The following is a 13926-nucleotide window of genomic DNA, read 5'->3' as shown; positions in this document are numbered from 1 at the left end:
TTATCAAGGTGCTGAAGGAGCATGAGGTGTGTTTGGGGTTTCCCTGTTAAAATTATTTGAAAAATGTGCAGGTAAAAGTTAGGCTGAAAAGGTTTCTCCTTGGGTTGGGTTTTTATATTTGCAGAGGGGTTGAGGGAATATTCAGACATTACAGATAGTTACAATAATGTGATCATTCATTAACAGTTCATAGAGGTCAACATTTTTTTTTTACTTTTGTCCCCACCCCAAAAATGTAGATCCGGCCCTTGGAGGGACGAGGCTGATTTGCAACCCAGGAGCTGTATGCATTTGCACACCGGGAAGTGCATGCACTGTGCCGGCTTGCTGTTGCGAAATCCTCCCCTTCTGATCTCACGCGTCTGCCTGGAATGCAGATGGGCGGCTACAAAGGCAGCAACGGTGAGGTCATGAAGCTACTCTACCCACTCGGCGGTCTTCCGGACAGAAGGCGACCGGTATCTCTACCCTGGACTTGTGTGGAGTGCCCTGGAATCGATGCTTTGCAGTCAGCAGGTACGTTAGGGAGAAGAAAAGGAGAAACTTTGTAGAAAGAGCAAGACATTTAGCTCTTCCCCCCCGCCCCCAGGGAGGTCCTGGATGAGACGCGCTGTTGAGCGCCTATGCGATGGAGTCTTCCAACAGAAATCTGGAACCAACAAATCTGCATTCGCGTCACAGTTGTTGACCAAATGTGCGAAGCGCGTAGGGACGCTTAATGCTTGGGAGCCTTCTTTTTTAGTTGTTCGGAGACGGAGGAGGAACCGAAGTATCGGGTGTTACAGAAATCCTTGTTCTAAAGCTGGTCAATTTCACTTGACCCGGCAGTCGAGTACAACTGTGTGCCGTGTAGCTACTGAAGAGCCTTGCAGCTAGATCTGCGAGGGGCGGAGAAGACTCTGACCGTAGCGTTTCTCGAACAGCAACCTTGTAGACGCACAGTGGATGACTTTGGAAGGGAAATTTCAAGAGTTTGTTGTAGGGGAGGGGAGGGGGAATCCCAGGGAATGCAAATTCTTGGCCATGCCTGACTTGTGGCCGATATCACCAATTGAGTCTCCACGGGAGAGAGATTCAATTGGTGGTACTGGCCACAAGTCACGCATGGCCAAGAATTTGTCTGTTGACAAATGAGGCTTCATGTTGTCAATAATAGTTGCAATGTGTTTGTTCTGGAATTTTGTTAGCTAGAGTAGATTATTGTTAAAGGTTCCACATTACAAGAATGTCCTGGCAGATAAACTTTCTAACATATATAATAATGGTGCCTTATCTTAAGCAATTTTATTCCTCTGATACTGAAGATTCAACTTCTGAAAGCAATCTGTCATTATGCAACCATGATATTATGCATGCTAGACTGGTTTGGGGGGTGGCTCATAGCATGTTTCTGCCATTATATTCATTCATATTTCTTACAAAGACTTGTGACTGATTTGAAAGATTTCTAATGACTAACATGTCTTCTCTTGACAGGTACCAGGTTATGTTCATTTTTTACCTATTGTTGCTTCATCTGCTGCTAACAATACTTGCATTTCCACATTGCCAGAGAAAACTAAAGGAATCCAGAGATGCAGTGAACGAAGGTAATGTTCCCTTTAAAAAAAAACCTATACTTTGTAAAACTGTACTTTGTAAAAATATATTAACTGATACTGCATTTCTGCTCTCAATCTGAAGCACAAAGCTAGCCACACAATACAAAATAATAATTTGTACAGCAAAGCTTTAACTTTCCTTTATTATTCAGAGAGTTGAGTAGAGTGTGGAGATGACTTGTCCAGGTGCTATTTCATAAGAAAACTCTGTCACAGTTCAAGGAATAGTTCATTTATGTGAAAAACAGATCCCAAGAATATATTGTGATAGTCATAGCAGAATGAGACAAATAATAATAAACAGAGGCATACATTTCCTCTTTTAGCCAGACTGACACAGTCTGGTTAAGAGTAGCAGACTCTAATCTGGAGAACTAGGTTTGTTTCTCCACTCCTCCACATGAGACTTGCTGGGTAACTTTGAGCCACTCACAGTCCTCTCAGAACTCTCTTCGCCCCACCTACCTCAGAAGGTGCCTGTTGGAGGAAGGGAAGGCTACTTTAAGCCACTTTGAGACTCCTTGAAGATAGGGAAAAATTGGTTATAAAATCAACTCTTCTTCTAGTGACTTTGGTTAGTATGGGAGCTACAGGCTGCAATCCTAAAGACATTTTCTTGCTGGTAAGACCTGGATAACACAGGACTTACTTTTGAGTAGACCTCCTTCAGATTGCTTCCATAGCATTTCACTGAGAAATAAGATTTGCACATAGTTGTTTGTGTTTTTATTACCCATTGCAAAGTGCTGCGTCCTTCCTTTAAAGCTTTCAAAATGGCATATTACCAGAGTACTTGAAGGACTGCCTTCTCCAATACTGCTCTACTTGTCAGTTTATTTGTTCTCCTGCCTTCTGGAGTAAGATGGATGATATTCAGAGACAGGGCTGTTCTAGAGGCAACATCTCATTATGGACTGCTCTCTGCAGTGGTTCACCTGGAACCTAATCTGTTATTGTTTGGGTGAAGACGCTTTTGTTTAGATGAGGACATTTTTGTTTGATGAAGGCTTGTAATATGACATTGACCTTTAGAAGTGTTTTCAGTATTTGGTCAGTTTTATAGAACTTACTTTATGCTTTATTGATAGAACTGCTTTATTTGGGTACTGTTTTATTGTGACTTTACTGTACTCTTATCTGACTACTTCTATGGATATATTGCAACATTAATTATTTGCTGCTTATGGGAATCACTGGCATTGTCTCACCATTGTGAGACTGATGCCAATCTTCTACTACTTGTTATTGATTATTTTTGCAGTGTTTAATGTTGATTTTGATTGTTGTGTTGTAATCTGGTTTAGGCAGCCACAGGAGCAACTGGAAATAAATACCCTCAAATATAATTTAAAGTAAAAATAGTCCATTGGTTTTCCAGATCATATAATTTCTTGCCAATATGTATAAACGTCTGAGGTCAATCTTAGTGCTGGTTCTATTTTATTTTTTTCTTGGCTAACCCTTTACAATTTTTCTATTTAGATTTTCAATTTACTGTTCCTGAGATCACTATTACACCATTTTCCCCTGTCATGTATCTTTTGAAAAATTGTTGGCTTAAGTCCTAAACATAAAAATCAAAATAAACAAAATCATTTCCCAGTAATTCTGTCCCTGTGGGTGGCACAGTCCACATTAGATTCCATTTTTTGTAAACAGTCCCACTGATTCAATGTATTGTCGAAGGCTTTCATGGCCGGAATCACTGGGGTGCCGTGTGGTTTCCAGGCTGTATGGCCGTGTTCTAGCAGCAAAGAATGCTGCTAGAACACGGCCATACAGCCCGGAAACCACACAGCACCCCAGTCCCACTGATTCCAAATTGACTTTGCAAAATAATGGGAACACATAGTTTTTTCCCCCTACTGATCGAGTGATAACAACAAATAGGTTAAGTTGTATAGAGAACAAACTAATATCAAGTATGGAAGACACTCTCCAGTCCAATAATTTTGAGAAAGCCAATCTGATCTACCTCTTCAGCATGTAGAAATCAGATTTTTGTTCCCATCACCTGCACTTCTCATTATCAATTATTTTTTCTTTTTGGTATTTTCTTTTTTGTGATATATAAAAAGGAAGTGAAATAAGTATTGGAAAATGTGTCTAATACGATTCCTCTCTTGCTGCTGTTTAAAGGCAACTCTCCATTAATGTTACACAAAGAGTAAAAAAAGAAGCATAAGGGTGATTGTCTTGTAACTGATGAATAACTTTCTGAAATGTTATAGAACAATAAGAAAAACCCCTAAATCATGTACAGTGCAATCCCAAGAATACTTTCCTGGGATTAAGCGCCACTGAATAGATCTAAACAGGATTCTGAGAAGATACATTTAGAATTGAAGTCATCTAAGATATCACACTAGTATCAGATTTGAGCTGGGTTCATACTACTATAATCTGTAGCCAACTACAAGCTTTCCTGTTGTAGCTGCCATGGCTACATTAACACAACACACACACACCTCCCTTTCACATACACCTTTCTGCTGAAGTATGATTTTTTTGGATTTAAAAGAATACTGTATTCACACAAGAAGAAAATACATTTCAGGCCTTCTGAAATTCACCAGAGTTTGGTGTATCTGTGCTATTTAGAACTGTGTAACTGTGACATCTTAAAGTAGCTTGTGTGTATTTAATTTCAACAAAAATAAATAAAAATGCTGTGGAAATGAACCTGAGCAGGAAATTTTAGGCAAAATTGAAGGCAGCTAGGAAAAGAGATCTCATTACATTAAACAGGCATTGTTCTTGTGGCCCCTCCCCTGCAACGTTTTCTCAGTCTTCTGTGTAACATCATGTTTGAAGATGGCTTGTACAAATGAAACACTGTAGAATGGGGAGGGGTCTTTCATTTAAGCAGTTGTTCCTGTATGACTCTACCAAGATATTCTGAAGTGCCAAAACTATGTTCCTGGTTTAAATTTTTAAGCTTGCTGATTGTTCTAAATACATTTAGAAATAACTATACTTTTAAAACGATGAAACCAGAAACGATAGTTTTTATTTTACTATCAACAAGCTTATAGCTATAGAGTTCACAAGGGCAATATCCTCTCTCTGCTTTCCTGTTTTCATTTTCAAAACTAAATCTCTTGCATTTTTCCTTGCTGAGATAAAAGGAAAAAGAAGCAGTCCATTTTCTGCTAGACTGTTTGGAAATCAATGGCAGTGAGGAAGTTGTAAGAGGACTCTGGAAGTGAGTCAAATAACCACTTCTTGGCTTTCTTTTCATCTGCTTATACCCTTTTCTCCTTGAGACCTGTAAGAGCCTTGGACCCAGCACTGGAATTCAGTTTGGGACCCTCCAATCAACCAAACCTCAAAATATCTTCCTTCCTTCAGGAATTAGTGCCTCATTAGCTCTCAAGTCAGTTGCTGTCAAGTTGGAGAATGGCTCCAGTGAGCTCAGAGCTCAAGATTCAAAGGTGGGGATGAAGCACAGAATGATGGAAAACAAAGATGACATTTTTAGGATGAGACTAAAATCAGTATACTGAGATGCAGCAGCACATGAGACAGGTGACCAGGAATTCAGGGCAAGTAAAAGACTTGTAGACAGACTCATAGAATAGACAATGAGAAGTGGATGTGTGTGAAAAAGCTGTTGCCCATTTGCAATCCGGAGGGGGGGTGGGGGCTACAATAAAGCTAACCCTATGTCTAGGACAACAATCATAGTCCCAGTTGTCACCTGGAGACCAAAGATATGTGGCTGACTAACAAGACAGAAGCCTCCATTTGAGAAATGGAGCTCAGCCATAATCTCACTCAGTAGCCTTTTGTAAATCCTTTAAATAGATTCAGATTGCTGTATTATAGTGTATTTTTTACAATTATCTTTTTCAGTATTCACCTCAGCAAAGGAAGCCAATTTATTTATTGGGCGGCAACTTCTAGACAATGTACTTGAGCCTGAAATATTTAACACAGATGATCTTGAAAGAGAATGCCGTGAAGAACTCTGCAACTACGAGGAAGCGAGAGAAATTTTTGATGACCCCGAAGAAATGGTAATTACTTTGGTGACTTTTATAGAGACATTTCAAAGGTCAATGCCAAAGGCCATTTCACACATTCAGTAACTAATCAAGAACACTTCTGCTTGGGATGCTGTAACTTGGTTAGTTCTAGTTTAGTGCAGTTGGTCCTTAAAGGGACCAGAATTATTACTCATAGAGATCAATAGATCTGGAATGTGCTGGAACAAGGAATTCCCTAAAAGCTCTTCCACATCTACATGATTCACTTTTTAACTAACACTAACTGAATGTTGAAGTACTACAGTGGCTTACTGGATATTGGTAGATCTTGTGATGGTTCACCAGGAGGGTTAAAGCCATCACCACTGAGTACTACTGAAGAGAGCCTTCGCTGGAGGGCATTGGGATGCAGTGGCAGAGCAACTGAGATACTGCTGTAACACAGCTAGTAAGTGGATAGCAGAAGCCACTGCCAGCAAGAATCACTTGTACAGCTACAGACATGTATAGTGCTGCAGCAGCCTGGGTGCCACTATTGCTTCCTCTTGTTACCTTTTGGTAATTGCACCAAATCCCTGCCTCCATTAGCAGCACTCAGTGGTAGTCAAGGCACAGTGAGCTGAGAAGCCTCTGCCAAATCCACTCTAACCTAGCAGAACTTTCCCCCAAATATGAGGCAGGGATACAGAGAGAAAGCCAGGCTTTAAATTCTTGAATACAGAAGTAATGTTTATTAAGTTCACACCAAGAAGATTCAAAAGCAGTCCTCTGTATTCCATTCACACATAGTCATACATAGGCGTGCCTCCATGCATATTTAGTCCAGCTTTAGGTGCCATCAATACAATACAAATTGGAAAATCCCAACAAGTGGTGAAGGTGGTTCTGCTTCAGGCTTCTCCTGGATTGCATCCTCTTTTTATAGGAATGGGATAGGAATTAGCTACATCCAGGAGAGCTGTGGATTCTTCCAGATTTCTTGGAAGAATGGCCTTTTATTTGGGGCAGACTAGTGGAAGCTTCTTCTTATCAGAAGGTTGAAGTTAACTGATTCTGGAAACTTGGGGGGAGGGGGACTGATCCAGGGGATTCTTCAGTATCTTGGTCAAGACACCACTGTAAAAGGGCTGAGGCGGGGGAGGGAATCACTTATACAATGTCCCATTGAGTTCCCTGCAAACTGGAAAAGTATCTTCTGGTTTCATAACTTGTGTTTGTTACAGGGAATGGAACAGATTAAACAGCTTGTTGTAGCTTGTCTTTGCATGGCCTTTAAGTGGACACAATCACACCCAGTGACACTCACAGACATGATTATTCTTTCAGCCTAGTGTCCCATAAAACAAAGATAAGTTAGTAATAAGAAAAACATAAATTGGATGCAAGCTAATTCTGCAAGTTGGTTAAAAAAGCATAGTAAAACCAAGCATGGATAATTGCAAAAAGGCATAAATTCAGTAAGCCATTGGCTGAAACTTGTTCTAGCTTCTCAGATACAGTCCTTATGGAGAATCACCACGTAAGCAACCTTGGGTACTAAGGAAGCATTCAGGCACCAAGCATGTAGGCTTTTTAAAAATAAAAAAAAAATCACAAAATGACATGTGTGAGAGTAGTTGTATTACTTGTTAATTATTAGTCTAGCTACTATCTATAGATACTTGTCACACTTGCCTAATCACTCTGTACAGGTCATTTACGTTAGGACTGAATATGCCACAAAAGAAAGTGACCATATTTAATATTTTCAGATTTGTTGCTGGGAAAATCTAATATCCCTGCAACAGACTTGGTATCTAGAGAGAAGACATTTGCATCTTGAGCATCAAATGAATACTTGTGAATGAGTGTTTGTTGTATGACAGTTATTTGAATTAATTAAGATTAAGAGCAGAATCGTGGTCACATCTTATACCAGACAGCAAGATGTAATATTTGCAGCTTGATCACAATCATTCCATCTTCAAGGTTTCAAATGCGACTTCACAAAAATGTACATGGTATTCTCTCATCTCTCCCCCCCCCCTTCACCCCAGCTTAAATCTAGCTTTTCTAAAAATAAATATTTAACTTAAAGATACCCATATATCTAAAAGACGAATTCTTCCTGTGTCAAGCTATGGCCTGCAACTTACCAAGTTCCTGTTGTTCCCTCATCAAAGGCACTGACAAAGGCCTGTGCTTTCTATGCAGTTGCTTTATGGATTGGGCTCCCCAAGGAGGTCAAGAGTGCAAAGGGAAACTTCTAGGAGGCTGTTTTATTCACCAGTTCTTTTAATTGAATATAGGTTTCAGGTATTTTATTAGATTAGGGGGGAGAATTTGGAGTTGTATTGTCTGATGTTTAGTTATGTACTATAAGCCACCTTGAGCTATGGAGAAAGGTGTATATAAATGTTTTGATAAGTAAACAGACATATACATGCAAACTACATCAGATGCTGAGCCCAGGGAGTTCACTGCTACATAACCTTAAGGCTTCAGTCTGCAACACATGAATCCAGAAGAGTACTCCATCAAAACTGGTGTGGATAAGGCTCACTCATGCAATCGTTCAGCATATGTTAGTCTCAAAAAAGTCAGCCTTTGCCAGCAATAGCTCATGTTGCACTGTCCTGTGATTGGAAGGCCAATTCTTTCCAGTACACGTGCTCAACAAGGTCTGATTTTTAAAGCCCATATTCTGATAAGTACGTGGAAAATGTTAACTTTTATACTAATACAAGCAAGTACAATATCTCCAGAAGTTACAAGGTGAGCAAATGCTACCATGGCTAAGGAATCATTTCATACTGTATTGTGTTAAACGTTGGGTCTGCTGTGCCCAAAGCAATTTATCTATATTGATACTTGTGGAAATAGCTTCGTTAATATTAGCATGAAGGCAAATCTTAACATTCTGAACCAAATTCAATCGAGAGTTAATCAGGAGCAGCTCTCAGGGAAAGAAGAGTTCTGAATAGATATTTTTCTTAACCGTACAACAGTGTATTTCCCTCTATGTTCCTGTTGATTTATTCTCAAGAACATCGTTTTTATTTTTCTAGAAGACTTTTTGGAGCGCTTATGTCTCTAGAAATCCTGGAACAAAACCAGGTAAGATAAAAGCAAAGCACATCTTAGTTTTGCTTTTTATGTTGCAAATATAATTATTTTCAATAATGTAATCAGAATGTACTTGTCTTTGCATAGGTATTGTCATATTTACCTAAAGTCAGTGGTGGAATTCTAATGATTTAACCACCAGTGTGCCCCTGTTGCATCTCCCCCACGCTGCCCACTTACCTGGCTGCTGTGCCCTCCCTTTCGATATTGGGCCAGGGGGAGGCAAGGGAAGGCAGTGGCTGCGGCTTGGCCCAAGTGCCACCAGACCGGCCAGCCAGCCAGACACCAAAAGGGCTTGGCTTCTTTCTCCAGCTGGCTGTGGGAGGCGGCTGGCCTTGGAGTGGGCTGTGTGCCTGGGGCACTGACTGCCCAGCCCGGGGGGGCATTATCCGGCATTGGTTGGGAGGCCCGGGGGGGAGGCAGCCTCCGCCAGAGGCTCCCCATAGTGGGGTGGCTGGTTGCAGTTTGGGCTGCGCACCTGGGCCGACGATGTGGCCTGCCCAGGCTAGGGCAGCAGCTGGGAGGCCTGGGCGGGCTCCAACTGGGTTTCGGCTACCAGAGGCCCCCACGGGGGGCCGGCTGGCCACCAATTGGGCTATGCACCTCTGGGCCAGTGACATGGCCTTTGGGAGACGTCTGCTTGCGGCCTGCTGCTCCAGGGTTCTAAAAGCCCCCTCACCCGCCTCCACTGGGGCAGGGAAGGATGGGACTTTTAGCACCTCAGAACAGCCGGCTGCTCTGGGATTCTGAAAGCCCCGTCGCTCCCCCTTCCCTGGGAGAGGGAAGGATGGAGCTTTTAGTGCCTCAAAGCAGCCTGGCTGCAAGGCTCCCGGCTGCTTCAGCTCTGAAAGCCCACACACTCCCCCTCCCCTAGGGTAGTGGGATTAATTCAGCCGATTTGCCAAACTACACAAAAAAAATAGCTACCAGTTTTGTTGAACCAGTATGAACCAGCTGAATCTCACCACTGCCTCAAATGTTATTGAATCGTGTTGAACAATGGAAGCTCACTTTTACCTTTGAACCCAAGCAATTCTTGAAAGAGTCTTAGAGGGTAATGCAACAGAAATTGCCAATGAAATAATGAGCATCATCTGGAACTCTGCATAGGATTGTACTGTTAATTGCCAGATACTGCATGATACCTGTGCATGTGCTGTTCTTCTGTCTACTTAGCAGACTATGGGATGCATAGAGTTGCCAGCCTCCAGGTGTGGCCTGGAGGTCTCCTGGAATTGCAACTGATGTTCAGATTACAGACACCAGTTCCCCTGGGGGAGGTTCACTCACTGTCTTCTCCTGCATTGCCACCCACTGGCACTGGTGCAAGAAGTAGCAACTGAACATTTATGCAAATATTATTGTCAGTGAAGGATTCAAACTGAGCAGCCCCTGCAAAACTACTGGGGCTTGGGTCTGCTTGCTCCTGGCTGCTAGTGGCTTGCTAAAACAGTGGGCCACTGGGAACTTTCCCAGCATGTTAAATAGCCAGTTTGTCCAGTCGTTTAATCTGCATGTGCCATTGCATGGGGAATCTTGTTCTGACTCCTCATAACCTTGTGACTCTATGTCTTTCATAATGCGTATTTCTCCAGTAAAACTTGGGCTTATGTGAGATGGGTTTAGTGGGGTTGCCAAGATGCCCACTGTAACAGTAGACTTCTCTCCAGCAACATCCCAGCCCCTAATGCCACTTGATAGGCCAGTGGGGGGTTGGTGGGAGAATGAAGGAAAAATTCCATTGTGTTAGTTGATGGCATGACATCACCCAGCAGAAATTCTTTGGTAATCATAGTTTCTGCTGAAACCTAGGCCGTTTCCGCATGGCCACGCTCAAGGGGTGTGTCGGCGTATATGATGCCGACGCACCTCCCCGGGACCATTCACACGAATGATCCCGGTAGGGGCGGGGAAGACGGCGCAGCCTTCGCTGAGGCTGCACTGTCACCCGAATGCCTTACCGTCCCTCTGACCTTCCGGCGCGTCGCCCAGACCAGGGGACATGCCCCCTGCCCTGCGCGACAGCTCTGGAGTCACAGGGCAGGGGGGCGTGTCCCCTGGCCTGGGCGACGCGCAAGGTCTGAGGGACGGTAAGGCATTCAGGAAAGGGGGGAATGGTGCCTTCCAGCTGCTGCCATTCGCATGGCAGCGGTTGGAAGCCGCTGTTTCCGAAAAACCCCGCCCAGGGAGCGAGGTTCAGAAACAGCGGCTTCGCGCCACTCAGGGGTTGCGAGGCCGCCGTCGCTGCACCGTGTGGACCCCTCCCTAGGGACTCTGTTTTTAGCGTCCCTGGGACGCTGTATTCTGCCCGTGCGGAAACAGCCCTAGAGTGCTGTAATGTCACTTCTCAGTTTGCCCCCAAAAATGATGTCATGCCATCAATGTGGCAGCACTCCTCATGTCTCTCCGCCCCCCACCCCAGACTCCTGTGGGATATATGGGTGATGCTCAGGGTGGAATATTACTAAAGAACATGGATTTATGTAAAGTTGCATTTATACTTTTTTCAGAATCAATCAGGACCAGATTTGGGCATTTTAAAACACTAATACATCAATGTTTTGATATAGTAGTGAATAAAGGATGTAAAACTTAGAAATCTAGACTCAGTGCAAGTTTCTGATATGCTTTATTATTTTGGCCTGTTCAGATGGGCAGGAAGCACAGAGGATCGATGTTATACTGCTTCTGATTGGTCTAATTGCAATTGGAGTACTGCTGGTAATAACTGGCTTACTAATTTATTATCTCTGCAAAAGAAAATGCCCACGAAGGCAACAACCACGGTAAGGCACTGATTGCTGGAATTATTCAATATATTTATATATTAAACATATTAATAAGTTTAAACATATATTAAACATTTTAATAGTGTTGGCATAAAGCTCTGTACCCTAAATACATTTCAAGATTAAGTATGTATATATGCATGCAAAAATCTAACAAATGAAGTGAATTAAGTCCAAAGTATATGATGAGTTTCACCAAAGAATTTATAGATAGTTGACAGTTTAATTCATTGGTATAGATGTGCTTTTTAGAAGTTCTTGCTTTTTTGGTAACAGCTTCAAGAAACCTAAATTGCATTATTTGTATAAAAGAAGCAATGGTGGGATCCTCTTTGAGATCTTAGTACCTGTCTAATTCTGTGGGTAAATTTGTATAGTAAGATGTACAAAATAAATGGAAACAGGAAAATTCTATATGAATATCAAGATCAGGACTCTGCAACTGTAATTACTAACGTTTGCTGATACCACAATGGTAAAAGTGCAGGAGGGGATAACATACGTATCTCCTGATAGGAATTTTAAAGTGTAAAGTGAATAGTAAAAACTTCACGTGAAAGCACCCTTTAATTTCTATTGATGTATATGTTTTGATCTTTGGATAAGTAATGCAATATGTGTTGATAATTAAGTTATATGCTTTTTTCCTGTCCAGTCTTGCTGTATGTGCTTAAGTAAGCTTAGGCAATCCCAGAGCAAGTGAAAGGTGCAGCCACAAGGCCATCCCAACCTTTTTCTTTGTCCTGATGGATTGAAAGGTGCTAGATAGAGCAAAGAAAGAAGTTTTAATCTACAGTGCTTATAGGCAGACGCCAGTATTGTGAAATGCTATGTAATGCTTGATTTAAAATTGCTGCCATTCTTCAGATGCTCCTTTTTTTTAAAGGCACACAGGCTGCCGGCTGCATAATTCTTCCATCTTCAGAAGACATGAAGAATTTTCTTTAAATCCTCTCTCCCCGTCCCCTGAACACATGGGACTGCCAACCTATGAACAGGCAGTGGCACTAAGGGGAGATTTTGATGCTCCACCCCCACCCTATCCAGGCCTTTCAGGAAGATTTAAAGCATTTAAGAAGTCTCTCTCACTTCCTGGCCCTTAATGAATAAACATGACTTCTTGAAAGATCGACTAAATCTTGACTAAAAAAACTTGCAGCTGATCTGGTGGAGTATTGTGGCTGCTCCAGGAAAGCCTTTCACAGCGTGACAAAGATGTGGCTCTTCAGCATACCTAAGGAGCAAAGTGTGTCAAGAGAACAAGGAAGCCATCCTTTTGTAGTGTTCTGATGTCCAATGATGAAAGAATGTTTTGTCATACTTCTTTACAGGTGCTAAGTACTGCAGTGAAGGTGGCTTCAACACATTTTGAGCCAACTGATATGCCAATGTTCTTGTCTCTTTTGAACTGAAGTTTAATAGTAATTTTTGTCAAAAACCTTTTGCATTTTAAACTATTATCAGTATAAATGATGCAGTGTAAATGTAACAAGGCCCTGTTATTTTTAACTACTTGTGATGTTTGAGATGAATTGGTTTTCTGTTGATATTTCATTCAGGACTCTGAACAAAATTTATACTTATGTATCTGACTTAAAAGGTCACACTACCAAAGCAATATGGCTGAAACTCAGTTCTCACTTACTTTGCCCCCTTGCTTTACGCTCTCATTTTCAGGATGAGTACTATTTATTGCCTGATAAGAAACTAACATGACTGCTGTGCAGATCTGGAATATTTGTTATAGAAACTTTCAAATGAAGATAACAGTTACAGAGAATTGTTTCAATTTTTAAGCACTTAATGTTTGCAAACGTTATCACTAAATTAAACCACAAACTTCTGAGGCTTGCTAAGCCTCCTTCACACTAAAAATGTGCAAATAGTGTCTACAAGTATTGTCAAAGGCTTTCACAGCCGGAATCACTGGGGTGCTGTGTGGTTTCCGGGCTGTATGGCCATGTTCTAGAACACAGCCATACAGTCCAGAAACCACACAGCACCCCAATGCCTACAAGTGTCTAATACAGAAATATACTTAGAAAGATTTTGCTTTTGCATTAGCAATAATAAAATGGAACAGAAGAGAATGAGATACTGTATATACTCGCATATAAGTCGAATTTTTCAGCACATTTTTTGTGCTGAAAAAGCCCCCCTCGACTTATACGTGAGTCAGGTGTATTTTGTCAGCCGCCAGGGGGTGTGGTTTTTAGGCTAGCGGCACCAATATTTCAGGGATTTTTTCAGCAGAGATTTTCCTGATGATACTAAATTCTAATTTGGCAACTTTGGTTCAGGGGATCCAAAGTTATGGACCCCCAAATGGGATGCCCCCATCCCCCATTGTTTCCAATGGGAGCTAATAGTAGATGGGGCTACATTTTGAGGGTCCATACCTTTGGACCCCTTGAACCAAACTTCACCAAATCTGGGTGGTAT

At 41.9% G+C, this 13926-nt stretch overlaps 1 protein-coding gene across 2 annotated transcripts; it reads left to right on the top strand.

Moving 5' to 3' along the window:
• The first annotated feature begins 364 nt into the window (after positions 1-364).
• Positions 365-13679, top strand: PRRG4 (proline rich and Gla domain 4). Of its 2 annotated transcripts, none has more exons than XM_048483307.1 (6): positions 365-516; positions 1477-1589; positions 5457-5620; positions 8638-8686; positions 11346-11481; positions 12371-13679. In XM_048483307.1, exons 2-6 carry the CDS (start codon positions 1487-1489, stop codon positions 12585-12587), a joined length of 669 nt encoding a protein of 222 aa, XP_048339264.1. In that variant the 5' UTR covers positions 365-516; positions 1477-1486; the 3' UTR covers positions 12588-13679. The 2 variants fall into 2 exon arrangements, with proteins under 2 accessions (XP_048339264.1, XP_048339263.1); XM_048483306.1 differs by lacking the exon at positions 365-516 and adding an exon at positions 599-694.
• Positions 13680-13926: the final 247 nt, after the last annotated feature.

This window comes from Sphaerodactylus townsendi, linkage group LG02, assembly GCF_021028975.2.
Source record: "Sphaerodactylus townsendi isolate TG3544 linkage group LG02, MPM_Stown_v2.3, whole genome shotgun sequence".
Lineage (NCBI taxonomy): Eukaryota > Metazoa > Chordata > Lepidosauria > Squamata > Sphaerodactylidae > Sphaerodactylus > Sphaerodactylus townsendi.
Note: the sequence above shows the minus strand (reverse complement) of the source record. Positions and strands in the feature narration are given on the sequence as shown.